The sequence below is a fragment of the Thalia democratica genome, chromosome 4 (genome assembly GCF_965202585.1).
Source record: "Thalia democratica chromosome 4, ktThaDemo2.hap1.1, whole genome shotgun sequence".
Lineage (NCBI taxonomy): Eukaryota > Metazoa > Chordata > Thaliacea > Salpida > Salpidae > Thalia > Thalia democratica.
Window position 1 is genome coordinate 66,309,619 of NC_139168.1, and position 22,233 is coordinate 66,331,851.

At 30.4% G+C, this 22,233-nt stretch overlaps 2 protein-coding genes across 2 annotated transcripts in view; one reads left to right on the plus strand and one right to left on the minus strand.

The window, feature by feature from the left end:
• Window positions 1-374: 374 nt before the first annotated feature.
• The window catches only part of LOC145835137 (general transcription and DNA repair factor IIH helicase/translocase subunit XPB-like), a 34,803-nt gene continuing 12,944 nt past the window's right edge, over window positions 375-22,233 (minus strand). The window contains exons 12-14 of the mRNA XM_082942683.1: window positions 8,341-8,577; window positions 1,415-1,576; window positions 375-1,025 (exon numbers count right to left, since the gene is read on the minus strand). Of these exons, the coding sequence (XP_082798809.1) occupies window positions 903-1,025; window positions 1,415-1,576; window positions 8,341-8,577 (522 nt within the window). The 3' untranslated portion in view covers window positions 375-902. The remainder of the gene's footprint in view (window positions 1,026-1,414; window positions 1,577-8,340; window positions 8,578-22,233) is intronic.
• On the plus strand, window positions 10,157-20,277 carry LOC145834464 (uncharacterized). The gene is made up of 16 exons (XM_082941899.1): window positions 10,157-10,267; window positions 11,021-11,210; window positions 13,205-13,386; window positions 13,612-13,760; window positions 13,982-14,147; window positions 14,412-14,509; window positions 14,737-14,959; window positions 15,663-15,853; window positions 15,920-16,007; window positions 16,348-16,476; window positions 16,730-16,873; window positions 17,051-17,177; window positions 17,380-17,522; window positions 17,613-17,684; window positions 18,614-18,686; window positions 19,429-20,277. The coding sequence occupies exons 1-16, from the start codon at window positions 10,186-10,188 to the stop codon at window positions 19,928-19,930; spliced, it is 2,559 nt and encodes an 852-aa protein (XP_082798025.1). The 5' UTR covers window positions 10,157-10,185; the 3' UTR covers window positions 19,931-20,277.

Below are 22,233 nucleotides of genomic sequence, written 5' to 3' on the forward strand. Positions count from 1 at the left end.
GTATAAACATTTTATTATTATTTTTTTTTTAAGAAAAGGTATAAATATTTTATTATTATTTTTTTTTTTTAAGAAAAGCTCTGGATTCAGTTTTTTTTTTTTTTTTTTTTTTTTTTTTTTTTTGACTCGTCATATTAATATTAATTCAATCTTTTTTTTTTTTAACAACTAGTACCAATTTTACCTAAATATACTCTGATATGCTTGAATTTTCGAATATGCAACATTTTTGTTTTTGTTTATATTCTTCACGCATGAATAAGTTTTTAAACAACAGTATAATTAACTAACATTGTTACATGCAGTTTCATATTTTATTTTTGCTTGAAAAGGTCGCAATCTCTTGCCACCGAAACCGGTCGCGAATAAAATATAAAATTTGCATAAATCTATTTATATAAGCTCTTTACATCCCAGTAAATTGAGCATTCTTTTTTAGTTAAGGCAAATAACTATATAAATAGTTTCAAAATTAAAAATCAATAGTATTATCAAACCTTATTGTTAACATACAAAACATTTTTTTTTAATTTTTTTCACTAATTTCGAGTTAAATAAAAGAACTTTACACAGGTACAATTTTGTTTGTTTTCTATCTCTAACAGAGTTCTGCGTTTTTATTAATCGAACTAATTTAAAAGAGCAATCGAATACCTCGAATAAATAAATAAAAAAGTTCAATAGTCTTAAGACTAAATTTTTCATGTTTAACCAAATAACATCATGAAATAAGCACAATAAAATTATCGTATTATAAAAAACAATTTAAATATTTAAACTTGCGAGCTGCACGAAAAAATAAGTCAAGTAAATTTACAATTTTAGTTTCAAAATTTTATATAGAAAACAAAAAAATCCTCAAAAAAAAACAAATTTCCTACAATTGTTTTACTTCGTGGCTTCTACCTCCTGAAAGCCTTGAAAAGTTCGTGCACATTTTTCTTGTGGTTGTTTTTCTTGTACTCCATGTACACTTGGTCGTCGCCTCCCGACAGCGAACTCATCGCCCCCTTTCTTCTGCTTGCCTGAATTTATCAATATTTATTTAGTTGGTAAGTTAAAAAACTGCTTTAAAATGTTTTGTACACTCTTACTGGGTTCTTTTGGCGCGGCTGCAGAGAATTGGTTTAATTTTTATGAGTGTAGCCACGAATTTTTGAAAGACATATAAGAAAGTGTATGCTCAGAAGAAACAGTTTTGTTTTATAATTATCCAACCAAAAGTTAAAAGAATGAGAACTTTGGTTTGATAATATTTCACAGTCAAAAAATAATTCAAAATTTTCACAATTCAACAAAACAACTAACTCCGTAGAACTTGCTGTTGGACTGAAATCGGTATTACTCCACGGGTATTTTTTTAAATTAATTAGAAAAACAAAAAATACTTTTCACAAAACTTCAAATAACTAACTCCGTATAACTTGTTGTTGGACTGGAACTCCGCTGGCACTTTTTCCTCCATGGCGTCGGTGTCGTTGGCGGCGAGGACCTTCTTCAGCATGTTGTACTGGTCCTCCTTGCTGGACATCCCCAGCCCCTCCTCCTTGTCTATTCCCTCCAAGTACTGGATCGCCTGGGAGCAAAATAGAGTCGTGTTGAACGAAAACTGAATTTGAATTTCACAAAAAATACCAGCAACTAGCCTGAGCGTCAAATCAAACTGGTTTGCGGCAACCATGCGTTAAAATATATCATAAACAGAGAGCAATTTGAAACCCTTGAACTTTTGCTGTTGCATATTTGGTTTAAATTTCATGAGACTGATGGTGGCAAAGTATTTCAAATAAAAAGAAAACAAGTTTTGTAATAAATAAAAACATTATAAACAAAATGTAACGACTTTTATAAAACTGTTTAACTATGGCCATAGTGAGTCAATGCTAACTTTCACAATAATTAACAATCTAATACGAGTGTGAAAAAAGTTTGCGAAAATTGTAAACTGTAGGTCACTATTTTGCAGAACATAAGATAACTGTCGAACTTTTAATAAATAGTCAGTGTTCAAAACTTTTTGATACAAACGTAATAAAAATTGTTAAAAATTGAGCTAAGTAAGTTTTAGCTAAACTTAGTTGACTATCTAAATAATTATTTAGTTTCAATCTAACCAATATTAAAATAAGTAAATTTAGAGCTAAACTAGTTTTTTGCAAACCAAATGGCCTTTAAACTCAAAACAATATTAATCAGGTTTTACAATTAGCTATTTATGATTAAACCAGGCCAAAGGGAAATCAATCAAGTTATATTTGATCAGGTGAGCGAAGGGGGTTGAATTTGAATTATAAACGTGACTTAAGCTGCTTGGCTAAATAAATCATTGAATATCAGAACTTATTTGAAAACTTTCAAATGTATGACTAATTTTTTTTATACTTGCTTGCTGACGACGCATTTGAAAGTACTTCAAGCAACAATAATGAGTTTAAAATAAATGATTTGTTGATTATTTTGACATAGTTATGTATATATATAAAGACAAAAATATAAAAAGTATAACATTATATAGACAAAAAAATCACAAATAAAGTTTGACATACCAAAAGGACGATTTGAGCAACTTAAACAGTATTATGTTATTATTTTTAAAATATGAATAATCATAATGCTGCCGTTTTAAATCCCTAGCCTTTCTTCTGGTAAATAATGTATTCATGTTGTGGCAATTGTTTTTAAGTAAAACTAAATTTTGCCCGCACTTCAAACTACTACAAACCAGTTGCTACAATCAAGCACTCTTGAAACGGTAATATATGAATTCTGCCTTTTTTAAAACATAAAGCAATGTAGTTCTAATGTCTAAATTAAAAATTGTCTTAAATCTATTTTTTGAATTCACTCCTGTTACTGCTGTACAAATTTACAAGTAACAGTGAGTAATGATTTTTTTCTTATGTTATAGCAAAATTATGTGAACAAAAAGCGTTTACAGTGTTTTATTCTCAAAATAGTAAGTTTTATGTCTTACAATTTACTTTATTGATCTTAAATTTAAAAAAAAACGTATAATAAACCTATATGTATCTATTATCACAATAGCTTATATTAAAATATAGTATTTTATACTATATCAATACTTATTAATTTGATTGTTCTTTTTTAATAAAGGAATAATAAAACATATTACAAGTAGCGTACACAGTAGACTAGTTTGTTATGAAACATTTATTGTAACAATAAAATAAACAATATATAAGTTACTTAAATTAAAATTTGTAGAACTCTTCAAAAATGTTTGCAGTTTTTAAGAAAGAAGTTTAGCTTACTCTTTATTTAGCCTTTTGTAGTAGATTTAATTTAAACAAGGTAAAACTAAAATAGTTCATAATTTGAAACATTTATTGTAACAATAAAATAAACAATATATAAGTTACTTAAATTAAAATTTGTAGAACTCTTCAAAAATGTTTGCAGTTTTTAAGAAAGAAGTTTAGCTTACTCTTTATTTAGCCTTTTGTAGTAGATTTAATTTAAACAAGGTAAAACTAAAATAGTTCATAATTTGTAGAGAAATGTTGTAATACAAATATAATATCTATAACTTAAAATAAATTTTATGTATAAAAGAAGCAATTAAAAGTTATAAAAACCTGAAACTTTAAATACAGATTTCCAAAAATACAACGGTTAGAGCAAAACTGCGCATTAAAACAACAGTGCTTTAAGTTTTAAAGAAAGCATAATTTATTTTTTTCCATTTCAAGAGTGCTTGATTGTAGCAACTGGTTTGTAGTAGTTTGAAGTGCGGGCAAAAATTAAGTTTTACCAAAAAACAATTGCCACAACATGAACACATTATTTACGAGTAGAAAGGCCAGGGAACACTTACAACCTGGTATAACTCTTTGTGGTATTTAATATTAAGGATGCCGTAATTTTATTTTATTAATATTCAGGGTTGCCATTCGTTTTTTCAAATTTTTCTAAAATTCTTCCAGATTTTTAAAAGTACACATTTTTGGGTGTATTTTAGTTTAAAATTAAGTTTAAGGTAAAAAACTGTGTTAAATAGTATAAAAACATTGAAAAGATACTGTAAAGCTACTTAAAATGTGTTTTTTTATAAAAAAAAAATTGAGGATGACAAAAATATTTTATTTGAATGATAGATTTTTGAGTCAAATCAAAATTTTACAACTGAACAGGTGAAGATTGTTAAAACTCCAGGTTTCTTTGGTGATTTTTGTTAAAAATTCCAGGTTTTTTCAGGTATTTTTTGCCTAAATTATCAATTTCCAGGTTTTCCAGGTAAAGTGGCAACCCTGAATATTGCACTATTTGAAGTTAATAAAAAAACCATGCAACTTGTTATGTTAATCTTATTCTTTCAATTTATGTTTGTTGTTGAGCAATCTGCCAAATATTCATTTTGTGCCAGGGTTAACCAGATAGTTATATGGCATGTGTTAAAGTAAATAAAGTGAGTAGTTGTATGAATTGTGCTAAGTTGTTCAAAAACCAAAAGTTACACAGCTGAATAGTGAATTATGGAATAAATATTGTAATAACCGAATGAAAAATTTATAAATCACTTAATTCAAACTTTGTAGAATTCTTTAAAAGATCTTGCAATTATCAAGAAGGAAGTATAGCCGTATACTTTTATTTAGTCTTTTCTACTAGATTTAATTTAAACAAGGTAAAACTGTTTATGTTTTGACAAAACAGTTCATACCAGTAAAATAATTTTATGATACGAATATAATACCTATAACTTGAAATAAATTTTATGTATAAAAGAAGTAATTAAAAGTTATAAAAACCTGAAACTTTAAATACGAATTGCCAAAAATACAACGGTTAGAGCAAAACCGCGCATTAGAACTACAGTGCTTTAAGTTTTAAAGAAGGCAGAATTTATTTATTACCGTTTCAAAAGTGCTTGATTGTAGCAACTGGTTTGTAGTAGTTTGAAGTGCGGGCAAAAATTAAGTTTTACCTAAAAACAATTGCCACAACATGAATACATTTTAACCAGTAGAAAGGCTAGGGAACACTTACAACCTGGTATAACTCTTTGTAGTATTTAATTTTAATGATGCCGTAGTTTTATTTTACTGAAATTGCGCTGTTTCCATGAAATTTTTTATGTTAATCTTAGTCTTTCAAGTTTATGTTTGTTGTTGAGTAATCTTCCGAGTGGCTACTCATGTTTATCCAGGGTAGTTATATGGCATGCGTTAAAGTAAATACAGTGAGTAGTTGTATGAATTGTGCTAAGAAGTTATAAAAATCAAAATTTCAGTTTCAAAACTTTTTAAATAGTGCTTGATTGCTTATTTTTCATTTACGTATGTTTATTGACTAAAATTAAGATGAAGTCTCAGATCGAAACAGATGATGCATTTGTCAGGTTTATGTTCTGTCTTTGAGTAGTTTTAAATTCATAAAAAAACTTTGGTAATACTATGATAGTAAAATAAAGTTTTAAAGTTTTTTATTTTTTTATTTTAGTAGTTTCCCGTAAGTAAACGTGTTTTTTTAACTTTGCCCATGGAAGAATATAAAATAGTAAGCTTAGTTTTTTTTTAACAAAAAGTAGAAGACAAACACTATTGCTCACTAGACTACTATAGTAAAGTCGCCCAAAAGGGAATCAATATCATACTATTTGGGAAACCATACTTTAATATGTGTATCATAGTAACAACTAATACTTCCTTTTTATGTCAATCATTTAAATGAATTATTACAAACATTTTTTTTTTTTTTTTTTTTTAAAAACAAGATCGTACTATAACTAGCTTGAAAATAAACAAATATACGTGAAATATAAAAATGAGCAATCATGTTTTGTTAAAATCTGTTTACAGTATATAACAAGGGCGTAGCGTGGGGAGGGACACTGGCGCATGCGTGCCACCCAAAAAAAGAAAAATGTAAAAAAAAGAATGTAATATCTTTATCCTTTAAAGATTATTTTTTCTGCTTAATTTGCCTTTTTTCAACTATGTTTATCTAGTATTCAAAAAGTTAAACGAAATTTTGAATACCAATTAGTGACAAGTTAGGAAAGTACATGTTATTACTCAATATACTGATTCGGTGCGTAATTGCAAATGCGCACCGATGTTGATGAAAAACTCCATAAGGAAAAATTTTATAAGTTCATTAACTTCATAAGAATTTAGACTCAAAAAGCACGCAATTAATATAGCGCACCGCTGTAGTATAACCTTATGGCAGACTATTTTTCTACAAAAAGTTTACAAAAATACGTCACATTTAAAGAAAAATTAAACAATTTTACAAAAAATTTTTTTATGCTACATTGTTAAGACTACTGCTAGTTTTCTGAACTTTATTTTTGTAAACATACAAGATAAGCGTGTCGGCCTATGAGAAATAAACTTTGTTTGTGATTTTTATTTTAAACAAATATTAAATTTAAAAAGTGTACTTTTAACTATTTTACAAAGTTGTAATAAACTGTAATAACAGTTATAAAGTTGGTCTATTTTAACTTCTGTGTAACTTTATTAAAATTATGTGCAATGAGGTGTTGTTATCACTGTTGTATTGTATATCAAAGAGATTGATATTTTTTTCGTAAATAAAACAGATACTTTAGTTTTATTGAATATATTAATTTTTAAAGATATTAAGTTTACTATAAGTAATAAAAACAATTCTTATTTAGTAAGTTTACATTTTTGCAAGTATAAGTAATTCTAATGAAATTTATAATTTTATTTAATTGTTTAATTTTGTAATATATAATTATTTTTTAACATAGTTAACGAACTTATTTTACTTAATAAATTTATTTCAATTATATTACTTATAAAAAGTTTTTTTATAGCTAATTACAAAAGTTTTAATTTAGAGAATTTTTTGAAAAAAAAAAATTTGCGCACCCCCTGACCAAAATACCACGCTACGCCACTGGTATATACTAAAAGTAACATAAATTTTTAGTTATATTTAAATTTAAATCTACTAACTACAAAAATAAGTTTACTCGAATCACATAAAAAGAAAGGTGTTTAAACGGGAACGGGTCTAAATTGCACGAAGACAAAAATGCACGAGTTTACTAAATTGCAAGAGCGGACTAAATTATACGAGAACAAAACTGTACGAGTGCACAAAATTGCACGAGAGCACAAAATTGTATGAGGGAACAAATTTACACGAAAACGATTTTGCACCAAGGGTCAATTTTGCACGAGTTACATTTTTGCACGTGAGTAACTAAATAAAGAAAAAATAAATAAAATAGAAAATAAAAACAAAAAAAACAAAAAATTATTTAATAAAAAAGTTAAAAAAATGTTACTGACCGAGGGTAAGGGTTAGGGGTAACAGTGATAGAAAAAATAAAATAAATAAAATAACTAATAAAAATTATATTAATTTAAAACAAAAAGCTACCGACCAAGGGTAAGGGTTAGGGATAACAGTGATAGATAAAAAAGAAATCAAAAAAAAATTAACACTTTAAAAATTAAACTAAACTGAAATTTTTATATCGCGTTAATAAACAGTTCGTACCACAAAAGTTTTAAATAGTTTTTAAACAAATTCTCAGACCATAAAAAAAAAACTGGCAAATTTTTAAGGCGTTTCCCTGGTTGACGACAATTTGATTAAATTAAGCAAATTAAAAAAAAAAACATGCTTGGTTGAAGGGGTAGCTGTCAAATTTAACGAGCGTACAAAATTGTACGAGGAGACAAAATTTGTACGAGGGCACACAAAATTGCACGAAAACACTTTTGCACGAGGGGATAAAATTGCACGAAGATACTTTTGCACGAAGACACTTTTGCATGAGCAAACAGTTTTGCACGGGATTTTATTTTATTTTTTTTACTATTTTTAGTTACGCCTAACCCTTACCCTCGGTTGGTATTTTTTTTTTTTTTTAATTTTTTTACTCTCACTGTTACCTCTAACCTTTACACTCGGTCGGTATCTTTTTTTTATAATTTAAATTATCTTTTTTTATTTTTTTTATTTTTTTTTTATAATTTTCATTAGTTTTTTTTTAACCTATCACTGTACCCCTAACCCTTACCCTCGGTCATTAATTTTTTTTTTTAATTTATTTTTATTAAAATATATTTTAGTTTTTTTTTTTTAGTTTTTTTTTCTGTATTTTTTTACTCTCATGCAAAAATGTAACTTGTGCAAAACTGCCCCTTGGTGAAAATTCGTCTTTGTGCAATTTTGTTCCCTCGTGCAAATTTGGCTTCGTGCAATTTTGTCTTCGTGCAATTTAGACCCGTTCCCTGATTGAAGAGCTACAATTAGTTCATTTTATAACTGAAACCATTTGACTTCCAAAAACTTAAAGAAGATTTTTAACAAAAAGAAAAAATTCAAACCAACCTTGAAAGCGTAGCCCTGGTTGACGAGAAACCGCTGCCGCTTGCTCGAGTACGCCACCTCGACGGTGTCCTGCGAAACGAGAGAGTAGAAGAAGGCGTTGTACTCTTCCGTCAGGCTGCCCTTCTTCGCCCGCAGTATCCTGCCCAGCCGCTGCGCCTCCTGCCTCCTGGAGCCGCCGTGGGAGCTGACCTGGATGAGCACGTTGGCTTCAGGCAGGTCGATCGAGTTGTCGCCCACCTGGTCGATTGTTTGTTGTATTTTTTTATTTTTGTTGGTACAGATACGTTAAAGGCGAAAGGTGCTGGGAGTTTGGTTCTAGTTTTAAACGGGTTGACTTTTTGGTAAAAACTGTTTTTCTTCGAGCTATTTGAAAATGGTTTGTTGTTTTTGTTGATTTAGATGGGGTGTGTGTTTTTGAAACTTTTTATTTGTTCATTTTTAGTCGGTTAGATTGTTGAAATGGGCAAAAGGCGCATGTCATTGAAAGTTTGCTATAATTTTGAGAAAAGTTATTTTTTGCTGGAAGGTCAGTCATTTGAGTCAGATTTTGTGGATTAATTTGTCAGAATATTTGTTTACCAAAAAAAAATGTTTTTTGCGTCAACCCCTATTGAAAATTAGATAATTGTTTGGACAACTTACCTGTTACTTTTTTAGGTGATGTAATCAACAGTTATTTTCAACTTTTTAACTCATATTGAAAACAGTATGCAAATAGTTTGAAATTATTTTTTGTTTAGCTTTTCCAACCAGACATAAAACAAACACGCGGTGTAATTTTATTTTGAACATCGTTGAAAAATTATCGCATGTGTGTGTTTATGCTTGACAAGCGCTAAATTGCACTTGGCCATTATAAATTATATTTTTCAAAACATTAGAAAAACGCATGTAGCGCATCGATAATCGCAGAAAAAAAATTATTCACAACAAATCACACGTGAAACCAACAAAAACAAAAGAGAATTCGTTGGCGTCTGTTGCTCATTTCGGTGCAATCAATTTTCATTAGCATGCAAAAGCTGTTGAAAATATAAGATATATGTAACGTTTTAGCAGTGGTTACTTGTGCTTTTCTATATTTAGAAGCTTAGATCAAAATAAAAAGTAATAAAAGCAATGTTACATAAGTTACTTTTACTGTACATACAAGTTACAAAAAAATCAAAACATTTAAAAGCAGCTTTAGATGAACAACCAAGTTAAAACGCAAATATTTGCATAGTTCTCAAAAGCTTTCTTTAAATTCTTCATGAGCCTTCAGAACTTATCTGTGGCAAAAATCAAGCTCGAATTTTGCTGAACAAACTAAAAAACGATGACAAAGTAAACAACGTCCTAAAAACTTTTAAAAAGATCGGAAAATCTCCAAGCTCACGAAAGCCCAATCTGTTTCGGACTGAAGCAAAGCATGGAAGCACATGATGCGGTGTGGAGAAACGAATTTCGCGTCGCCTTTCAAGCGCGGGTTGATTATTAACTAATGTTTGCGGCGCTCAATGTCTGTAGCACGTTTGAAACTGTAGTAAAGTTTGCTCAGAAGTGGAAATTATTTGTTGTTGTTTTAACGCAGTGTTTTAGTTGAATGAAAAAAAAACAGCTGAACTTTTAGTGAAGCGTTGAGTTTTGTTTTTTATATAAAAAAAACTTTGATTTTATGTTTTGCTTATTTTTAATTTACACAAACAGCATAGTCTTCGCTTGAACTTCATTGGAAACTTTTTTATATTTTATGAGACTTTTTTCATGTTTATTATAAATTATATATTTCAATATTAATTTTAAATTTTTTTCAGAAGCGTTGATTAGAGTTAAAATAAATTTATTCATATACAAAACTACCAGATGAAGAACCTGAATATTTTTGTTCACCAACTCATTTCCTTCCTGGTCGTTATAAAACTAGTGCAGTCTGTGCAAACTTGTGGTCAGTTTATTTTTTATAAACTAAATTTTAACTGATAATTTTTTTGCAAAAATAATGCGTTTCGCACTTACGGTTGTTGTACTTGACCGTACGCAAGTTTATGATAAGTTAAACCAGAAACAGTGCGGTGAAAAAATTTAAATTTTTAAGATACAGTTGTTTACTGCAACGCACGTATAATGAAGATAAATCGCCTAAATTTATTACAGCTAATTAAAGGCAACGTGCCTGCTTTTATTTAATTACTCGCAGCCAGTTTTTCTGTTTGTTCTATTTCAAGCTAATGTCATATCAGTTCTCAACCAAAAAACTATGTAATTCAATAAATGTTTTAAAATTCAGCAATGCATGCGTTTTTAAATATATATGCAATTAATATATAAAAAGGCTAAATAATAAATTACTTTATGGAATTTTAGTACCTAAAACCTATAATTTTTTTCTAAATAAGAACCAACAAAAAAATTGCTGATAAAAACTATTGAAAAACTGTCTCAGTTCTTTAAACAAAAAACTTTTGGTTTTTGAAAAAAAATAAAAATATCATCAAGCTATCAAAAGCTGTCCGATACTAATCTAAAAAAGGCACACTGCCTGCATACCATTCATCCTAGTTGGTAAAACACACATTCTAAACTAGCTCAGAAAACCGTGTCGGGCGTCTAAAAAGCTCCGGTGCTAGTTCACGCTTTTGGTTTCTAAAAAACCCACGAAACTCCGCGCGAGTAGGGAGTAACAAAAAACAAAACTCAGAAAACTGCGCGAGGAGGGACGTGGAGGGGCTGAGGTGCCGGATGCCGTGCGGCTACTACACGCACAGCTGCCTGTGGGGGGCGGGCAGGAACGGCACCACGCTGACGTGCGAGTGGGGCGGGCTGGCCGGCGTCGGCGACTACAAGCTCTACTTGGTGAAGGACGCCGCCCACTGGAGCTCGATGGAGTGGTGAGTTGGGTGAAATAAAATTGCTTGAGTTTTGATGAAGTGTTTTGCATGCTTTTGCTTACTATGATAATTGTTTAGTTATAGGTAGTTTTTGTTAAAACGAAATAAAATATAAAAGCAAGGTCAATTAGAACTCGTATAGACTTTAAACTGTTTAGAATGTTACTACTGCCCCCGAATTTTTATTGTTACTAACTTTTTTGTACATGCGTGCCAAAGCACTGTACTCACTGCTAACAAAGTAAACGCTGCTGCAATAAACAATCTTAGATAATTATTAACAAATAAACAGCGGTGGCAGATTAACCACCTCACTTTTCGCCACGGAACAAGCGGCTGAAAATAACAACTTACACACAAAGTGGTTTAGCGCCGCTAATTAGCAATTTACTTTGTCAAGTGGCCGCACTTGCGGAAAATGTTCGTTTGCGGAAAGATGTCGATGTGTAAAAGTTTAAAAATATACTTTAATTTTTTTCAACACAAACTTTTTCATTGAAAACAACGCCAAGTAAATAGCAGATGAAACTTTGTGACGGTGTTTTCTAAATGTATATTTTGTTATAATACCAACTACAAAACTATGTTTTACATAATAAAATTTTGTGTGAACTAAAGCTATTAAAAAATATGATTGCTTCACTTTAAGTCTGTTTACTTGGCTGTAATTAAGTTGAACAAACTTATCGTAAAAACAAACACTCATGCTTTGATAGCTCTAGGAAAGACTGTAGCAAGAAACTGTAAAACTCTAATAACAACACACTAAAATTCAAATGATGTAAGCAATTGAAGTTTTTTCAAAAACAAAAAAAAAGTTAAAAGCAAACTAAAATATTGTGGCTTCAACGCGCGTCGTATTTGTTTGTTTCCAAACCAGAATAATCAATATTTCTAGCCAACAGAGAAACAAATTTAATACTTCTAAATAAAACTGCTGGTTTACACTTATAAACTTTACTCAGAAAACAAATGCATTTTAAAAATTTTCATTTCAATTTTTATATCCAAATATTACATTTAACCAGGTATTTTTTAAATATTTTTAGTGGAGTACTTTTAAATAAATTAATTTTTTTTTCAACACTTAGCGTGGGATAGTAAACTAACAGCAATCAACATGTGTGGCACGTATGTCTTTTATTAATTTAAATAAAAGTATTATTTAACGCAGCAACAAAATCTAATAAAACTTATCGGTGCAAAAAAATTGAAAAACATATTTACCATACTTACTTATGTAAATGACATGCTATTTATAAAAAAAAAATAAAGGCTTACATGGGTAAAAATAATAGATAGTAAGTAAATGAAGAAAAAAAATCTAAGTTTTACATATCTACATGGTAAACATATTTATATGATTTTCTATACTGTAACTAAATTGAAAAAAAGCCATTAATGACAGTTTTTTTCACTTATGTAAATAACAAGCTAATTCACAAAAAAGCTATAAATAACGACAAGTATGTTTGTGACTATTAATTGAAGGCAATAATGAATTTTAAAAAGTATAGGGGCAAAGTTGTTTTACCAATTTCCATTTGCATAAAACACTAATAGATAATTTTTGGTAAAAGCACATAAACTACAATACAACGTTTTCTTGCAAAGATGTTGCGTATTTTTTAGCACAAACTATCAAATAACTCATCAGCTGTTTATATGGTGACAAATAGCATAAAATAAATTTCAATAAAATAAAATTAAGCAATAAAAGTTTTTTTTTATAACGAAACTCTTATCAATCTTAAAAAATAATAAATATGTTTTTTTTTTACTATTTTTAACTTTTAATACACGCTTTTAATTTTACAATAACATCATACAACTTCTTTACAAAGAATTTAAAAAAAATTACACCAGACAATACATACTTTCTAAAGTTTAAATTAATCTATTTACTTCATTAACCAATAATATGATATATTTTTTTAATAAGTGAAGCCTAGACTTTCCATCATAGAAGGTAAACAATGTGTTTGTTACTGCAGCATGGCGAGTGTCAGATGCGAGGGAGAAAGTTGCAGCGGGAGCATCGTCATGACGCCGGACGACCCCGGATGCGGCTTGTTTCTGCAGCACGACAAGAGAACTGACCACCTGGTGGAAGTGAGGCCCGAAAGTGGGGGCAAGCTGTGCCCCACCAAAATCACGTACGACCCCTGCAAGTTCGGTGAGATTTTGAAATTTCGTCAACCGACGCAACGTTTTTTTAATTTCCGTTTTTATGCGTGCATGTTGACAGCGAGCTGTAACTTTAAAAAAAAAACACTTTTCCGAAAAACTCACCGAGTCATTCAAGCAGTAAATAAGTCCTAATTCAGAAAGCGTGTATAAATTTAAGTGTCCCTTGATAAAATCAGGAGCGTCTTGGAAAATATAAAAGTTGTTTTTTCAGTCGACAAAGCGCCGCCCGACGTACTGCTGACCAGCCTGAACACGACGAGCGTCAGAATCGACATGAAACTGCCGGAATGCATGAGCGAGGCTTGGAAGTTCGGAAAACCCCCCACGATGTGGTACGTCACTTACTGGAAGTCATCGCAAGTAAGCTTCAACTCCTCGTTTTTTATCACGCGTTTTGCTAATAAAAAAACATTTTGAACAAAACACATGAAAAATGTTTTACAACATAATTTTCCAAGGTAAAATACTTTTATTAATCACGTTTATGCTGAGTTGAGAACTCTAATTTTATAACTAGAAGTAAAAAAAAACTAAACGCTTCAGGCTCGAATGTGTTCAGGTCAAATCATATTTTCTCACAGAAACAGTCGGAAAACACCACGTTGGAATTCGCGGATCGGCACTACGCGCGAGAGGAGATCAGCTTGGACGAGGCGTCCATGTACACGATACGAGTCAGGTACGCGTCGCTGCACAACGAGCATCCCACGCTGAAGAGCGAATACGCGCAGTTGGAACACGTGACCGGTACTGCGATTGTGTTTAAAATACTATGAGTTATTTGAGAATTAGAACTATTTTTATGTGACTTTTATTGACACGCACGTTGATTAAAACTGAGTTAAAAAAACTGCGACCTGTGAAATTTTTTTAGGTTAATGCTGAGCAAAACCAGATGCTTACTTTATACACGGTACGTACTAAGTTTTTTGATGCGCGAACAGTTCGAAACTTTCGAAGCGTTCAGCATATAGTGAACAAGTCGTTAGAATACTTATTTTGTTTGCACAGCTCCCGTGACCGCAGTGGATGTGACATCGTTTCGGTCAATAGTCAAAGCGACTTGTTCAGACAAAAAAGAAGGACGAGCTCTGATGCTGAGCTGGCAGGTGAGAACTGAAACTTGATAAGTAACAGTTTCGCAAGTTAGCTTTTTCTTTACTTTTTCAGCCGAGTCCGTTGGCTTTCAGCGCATTTGAAGGCGTTTCTTACAGCTGTGTACCATAAAATAATTAGCGCGAACTTGCAGTTGCAGTTTGTTTAGAAATCAATAATTGTAAGATAACAGTGTGGAAAAAAAGTTTTAACAAACAAAAGGAAACATTTACGAAAACAGAAAAGCGGGTTCGTCGACCACTACCTCGTTCGGCTGCAAACAAAAAACGGGTCGCAGGAGTGGGAATGCACCGAAGTTAAAACGAACAACAGTCACGTCACAGTCGACAATTACGCGCCCGGCGAAACTGTCGTCAACGTGACGCTGCAAAGCTTCAATCGAGCGGGAATGTCAAATGAGCAATCTCAGCTGATCGACTACGACGTCTGCGTCATTTCTCAAAGTGGGTTTCGTTGGATAAAAAAATTGCTTTAAGAAAAAATATAGCTAGTGGTATTTATCGGTTCGAAAAAGAATTAATGAAATCAGACTTGCTGATACGTTTGTGATAAACTAAGACTGAAAACTTAGTTGCATAATGATAAATTCGTGAGCACAAAAAATTATAAACTGAATATGAACTATTTTTATATTGGAAAATTACAGTTCAACTATTTAACAATATAAGAAATTTAAAATTTCATAAAATAAAAATACAGTATAAAATTTATTATTAAAGTATTATAGTTTTGAAAAGGTGTACGATGTAAAAGAATATTATTGGTTTCCTGATTAAGAAAATTGATATTGACAGTAGCAGTGTAAGATTAGAAATTACCAACGTTTTACTAAGTTTAAATTGCTAAATAATATACAAAAGCTGCACATTCCAATGATTATTCGTATAAGAGTAACGACACAACTAGCATTTGTAAACAATCAAAAATAATAAATAATTTGGACGCATAATATAATACTAAAATAAATTAAATCTATTCTGTTAAACTTCCAAAATTCCTTATTAGAATTTAATAACTTGAAAAGAAAGAATTAGTAATAATAACCGACCTTGTTTTCAAAACAGACAGCTAAACTGCAGTTTATGATTAATTTTTATCAACGAAAAGTTTGAAATTACTTTTTGACACAAACTACCCCTAACACAGATTTCATAATCGAGAAGTGCGGAATCGAGCAGGCGGGCAAAAAATCAGCCACGTTGTTTTGGAAGGCTCCTGAAAACAAACCCGACAACTACCTCATCAGTTTGCAGAACGAAAAACTGTCAAAAGACATTTTCGTCGAATCAAGTGACAACGGAAACTTTATTGAGCACAAAATGATCACTGACCTAGAAGTTTTTTTTTGTTCAAATAACTGAACACGATTGTTTTTATTACTAAATGGTCAATTACAACTACAGGAATGTGGCGTTTACAATATGAGCTTGTACTCACAAGACCACGGTCAACTTGTGAACCCTTGCCAAATGGATTACATGCAACTTAAAAGTTTGTTTTCTAAACGTATAATAGTAGTACTTAGATAACATAGCTAACGATAAACAACAGCTGAAGTCAAACTTATTATATCTCACTAGCTGTTAAAATTGTTAGTTGGTTTGTAAAAATATATACATAATATACATAACATATAAATAATATATACACCTAAACTATTATTCGAACTGACCAAAACAATTGATGTGAGCTGAGAAAAGCGAACTTTAACAAACTCTTTTTAAAAAAAACCAAACTATTTGTTTTACTTTCGCCTCAACGCCGGCCGAGCCCATTCTCACGGTGGCCGGTGACAAAACGCTGCAAATCTAACGCGCGACTGTATTGACAGGCCGCGTACAACTGGATTTCGTTGGAGTTTCCGCAAACGGGGTGGAGGTTTCGATAGGTGACGAGGAAAAATGTCTGCAATCCAGCTACGAGTACTTTTGCACGCGGTGGGGTGACACAGTGGCGAAAAGTTGGTGAACGAGCACTTTTGTTTTGACCAAGTTTCGTGCATGTTTAAGCTTTAATCAAAAAATAACCAATTCAACGATTTATGTGTTTGCTTGGAATGAAAAAATTAGTACAAAACAGCCTAATGTTTTCGTTCTGAATATTAAAACTAATTTGTTAAATTCTTGTATGATAACTAAAAAGCAGAATTTAAAAACTTATGGGTTTTGCTGGAACAAACAAAATTATGTGAAAATAGTATGTGTTAATTTCAGAAAATGCAACGCTAGTTACAGGAAGAACATTTATCATAGGTGGTTTGAAACCACATACACTTTACGAGTTGAAAATTAAGCAAAATTACAAGAACAAGCAAAATGGAGGTTTCACTGTTTACAATTTCACAACAAAAATGACAGGTAGGTGTTACAACAAAATTCTAATTTTAACTTTGTTCAACACTACCATTTTCTAAATGGTCTAAACACTAAAGCTAATTTGAAGTTTTTGTAAAACTCAAAAGCTAGTTTGAATGATGTTTTTTACTTTTCATTATGAACATACGACAAAAAATAATCCAATCAAACAATTTGCAGCACCTAAAAACACACCAGTGTTCTACTTCAACGAAACGAGCACAAAAAACTTGTATAAAATTACTTGGTATGAGCCGACTGAAAAAAGCGGAAAAATTTCATCGTACAAAATAAAAATAACAAACAAGTAAATACTTTTTTTTTTTCATTAAAATTAACCCTTCAAATGTATAAATACTAAAATAATTTAAACAAAAGCTATAAACACTTCTGATAAATGCTTTAAAAAAAATTATCTTGCTGCAATGCTTCAACTGGTGCAACCCAACAGCTAATACATTTTTATTTGGTGATAAAAAAAAAAACTAAACACAAAAATTCTGAAACAGCAAGCTGGCGAACGATTTGAAAAGTAAGAATTGCACGAAACTGGACGCGGCCACCTTGGCATGCAGTTTCGATCGCGACACGTTCAGCTCTGACTTCAATCTGTCGCACAATGCCGGATTGCAAATGTCGGCTTGCAACGCAGGTATGTCATTATGACATCAAAAAGAATGAGTTTTTCTTTTGGAATTTTCACTTCATGACTGGGTTGATTGTAATTTTTGTTAATTTTTAGATTCAAACGATGAATTGTGTTCAAAATGGTCAGAGTCAAAGTTGGTCGCAAACACGGAAAACAAAAAATTACGTAAGTAAAATGAATAATTTTAAAAAGATCTAAACTAAAAATTGAATAAATGCAAATTAAAAAGTAATTTTACAAAATTAAATTAATTAAAAAAAATCTATTAGCGAAAGTAAACGATTTCAAATAAATACTTGTTTTCAACAGATGCTAGCAATTTATTTGTGTTTTTTTTTTTGCTTGTAATCTTTGCAACAGCTCCAAATCTTACATGAGATTATCTTAGCAATAGCTTAAAACTGGTTACATGACAATTCAAATTTGGACAATTCAAATTCTTTAAAAAATGTTTATACAACCATATCTCAACAGTAATATAATTTTAACACAAATAAAAAAAAGGTTGTAGATCTATTTGATAAAACTATGTTAGCAAAATATAAACTGAAAAAAGTAATTATTAAAAAAGATTTCTTTAAATTATTAAAAAATACTATATTTTTAAATCAATAATAAATTTTCAATTTTATTAAACAAAACAATGTTTCACTTGTTTTAAGACGAGATCTTCAGTTGTTTAAAATTTTATTCAAATAGAGTTTTTAAATAATTTTTAGTGATATCTTTTAAAACATTTAAAATTTTTCAAAAAGAAAAAAATGGTCTGTAGGTAAACATCAGACCGACAAATTATTTTTTATTTTGTTCAAAAATATTTTAAATTTTTGATTTAAGGCCCTTTAAACACTTTTTAAAGAATTTGAATCGTCAGAATTTGAATTGTTTGAATTTGAATTGTCGTGCACCCCTTAAAACTAATAAAGTTGTTAAAAGTGTTATAATTCAAATATATTTTTTAACTTCAAAAGTTGCAGCAAAGAATGAATTAACAAAAAAGTTGCTTTATAGTAAAAATATGTTTTATAAATCACTTGAAAACTTACGGTTATTTTAATTAAGAACTATATAACATTATATAAAACATCATACAGTTGCACCGATATGGATAGCTTTTACGTGCTTTGGAGCAATTTTACTCGCTGTTTGTTTGAGAAAATTCAAAAGGTTCGTTGAGCTTGTGTCTTGAAACAGATTTTGCATGTGACTTTATAAATTGCAATCATTTTTTGTACTGAAAAGTGCGCATCACTGTTTAGACGTTCATTTAAAAAGCCTTGAAAAAAGGAAACGCATTGATCAAGAAATTGCTTGACTTTACTTCAGATAAAAAAGCACTCATAAACATCTCCATTCACCACACCAAACAGTCAGCAGCTTTTCTTTTGCGAGACGTACTCGCCAATTGGCTTGATTGTTAAACGCTGCTGATTTAATAAAACAGCAGAAGCGGAGTATTTATCGCGTAGAGCGACTTCGTGAATTATTAATTGTTCGCGCTGCAGCGGCGAGAACATTGCGCTTTTTTGTGTGCGAATTCTCACGACTTTGATATAAAAATTGACAAATTTAAAACGATTGAATGCCCACACACCCAACGATGATTGAATTATAAAATTTATTGTTTGTTTAAATCAACTGTCGTTTGCTTTTCACCGTTTCAAATGTCAACTAATACCAGTGATCAGCGTTAAAAAATTTTAGTTTTTATTCTGATATTAATAAAAAAATAAATTTCGTTATATCAACGGTTTTAAAATAAGTTTTGTATAATGCAAAAAATACAAGTGTATTTAAAATGTTTTAATTCAGCTAAATATTAAAAAAAAATCATTTTAATTAAACAATTCAAAAGTAATTTAAAAGCTAAACAGTTTGTTTTAATAATTAATGCTATCAAAATTTAAAGGGTCAAAAAGGCAAATCTGCAGCCGAAGATAAACCGCGAAGTCATGGAAAGCATCCGCCTCAACCAAATCGAAAAGAAGGCGGGAAAAATTGAACAAAAGGCGGGAAAAATAAGCAGCGAGGAAGAACTGATAGAAACGTTGGATGAGTGGCGGGAAGGCGTAAAAAGGCGGGAAACCAACGAACCGACCAATCACGAGTCGCCGTACGTCGTCGCTTCGGAAATTCCCACGGCCGAGTTTGCGATGACGTCACGGCAGAACAGCGGTTACGACGTCATGGAATATTTCGACGAGATCTTGTTGGGAGGGAGACCCGATGACGTCAGCGGCGAAAATATTATATTTCATGATGACGTAAGAGACAAAAGAGACGTCACTCAGGATGCGAGTTCGAGCAGGGTTGCTATGACAACTTACATCGAAAGTTTCGGGAGCGAAGAAAACAAACATCTGCTGCCGACTAGTGGCGAAGCCTACATCGGCGAAGACGTTTTGCGGTGATGTGAATGGATTGAATTGCATTTAGTAAAGAGCTGCTTGTTGTCGCCACAAAGCGGTGAAAATTATTTGGAAGTTTAGTTTGGGTTTTGTTTTGAGCTTTTATAGCACAGCAAGACCAAGTTTTTGTATTTTCACCTCATTAAACAAAAGTAACAAAACTATAAAAGGCTAACGCTAGAGTAATTTATTACTTTAATTTAAATAGTTTTTAAACTTTTTAACGTTTTAGTTATAAAAATATACTTTTTGTGATTTTAAAAAGGATATCAAAAACTGTTTATTAAAACTTTACAAGCTTCTTTGCGAATTAGATCTCTCTGCGTCAATATATATTTATTTTAATTCATTCCATCATTTTAAAAATTTTGATGAACTGCTGTTCAACTTTTAATGTAAAGCGGACATTTATTTGCCTCGGTACTTTAAAAATTATATACAAATATGTACTTAATATACTTTCAAGCTTTGTTAAACTAAATTTTTAACAACTCTATTTTTTACTAAACGAATCTTATTATTTTGACTTGGTATAAAAACAACTTTTGTTAACTTTTTTCAATTAAAAAGAGAATAAAAACCGCAAATATTTTCATTCTAAATAGTTATAAATAAAAAAATTTTATTAAATTTTATTTTAATGTGGAACTATATTTTTTAGGTGTTTAAATACTGTGCTGCAAACAATAAAAAATACTAAAATGTCTACAATATATTTATAGTTTATAAAAAATGATTTAACTTGTTTATAGTTTAAAAAGATTAACTACAAAAAAAAAATTGTAGTTATGATAAACTTTGAAAAACCAATTTATTCATTTGTAAGTTATCTGATATTTTTTTCCTGGAGATCTTTTATTCGTAAGCCTTACTATTATTTTTCCATTTAAATGCATTATCCGCAAAGCTAAGGTAATAAGAAACAATAAACAATACAACAGTTGAAAAGCATACTGAAAAAATTGTAAATCATATAACCATAATATCAACTTAATTCCAAACATCATGCGAGAAACATAAATGCAAATTGTAAAAAATTAAGCTGTAGCTCAAGTGCCTATGAAATAAAAGCTATACACCTGGTCATACTACAAAATGCAGTAGTTATTCAAATAGTGACTAAAAACTGTTCAAACAAATAACGCAACTGAACTTTTAAAAGCTTTACGTGCTTATAAGTTTGTATGACGTACAAGCAAGGTACGTATCTAGCCACAATACAAAAATTAGTAGCTAATCTACCATTAGCTCTTTACCAGAAGCAATTCAGTTATTTGTATTTCAATAAATAAAAACGATCTAAAATACTTTCATGCTTCAAATACACACTTCAGTTACGTTTTGATAAGGGTGCAACAGTTGCAGTTAGAAATAAAACAAACGAATTCGCTTCATCAGATGCACTGACAGAGTGAAAGTGCCAGCAGTTAAAAACTTCTTAACGAGCTTGTCACTAGATCACAGTTTGCTCAGTTGCAGGGTTGCAATAAATTAAAAACTGCATAACAATCATACCAAGCACATAAATTTTTGTTTGTTTGTTTCAATACAAAGTTTCAGTAAGTGTGCGATAACCCAATAAGGTATGCCTACTGCTTAGTAGCAGTTCAACTTATTTTTGCAAAAATAACGTACACCATACAAACAGTCTTGCATGACTTAAAATGACATGTTAAAAACTTTCTAAAAAGCTTAGACAAGCACATAAGTCAACTCAGCTAATAAATTAAAGCAAGTCATAGGTGCTTAAAGATAATGACTTTCTTATAAAAGTCTTAAAAAAATTCTAAAGAATCATAAACTTAAATGATCCCTTACTATTAAAATATTTTTAATGTACGTCTAAAAGTATCTTGATATGTTATTTTTTAACTCAGCAAAATTTAAACACATATTTACCATTGTGAATTTAAAAGCAATATGCTTAACTAGTAAAACTTAATTACTTTTTATTTCAGCTTTACAATAAATTATGACTTTGCAAGAGTGGTCAATACATCATAAGAATTTAGGATAAAACCTTTTTAATTGAATTTTTTTAGAAATAAGCTAAATTCATACTTATTTCCAAGATTTGTTTAATGTTTTATCCTTCCAACTGTGCCAATTAGTTACAATGCATAAATTATAATATTTTCAATTTAACACTTTTAATTTATACTATGGATTTAGAATATATAATGAACTTAAAATGCAAGATGTTAGGTCCTATCATTAACTTGAAACAAAGACTAAGCGAGGTTAGATCCAAAAAACCTTATAATTATGCATTGTCACTAATTGGCACAGTTGGAAGGATAAAACAT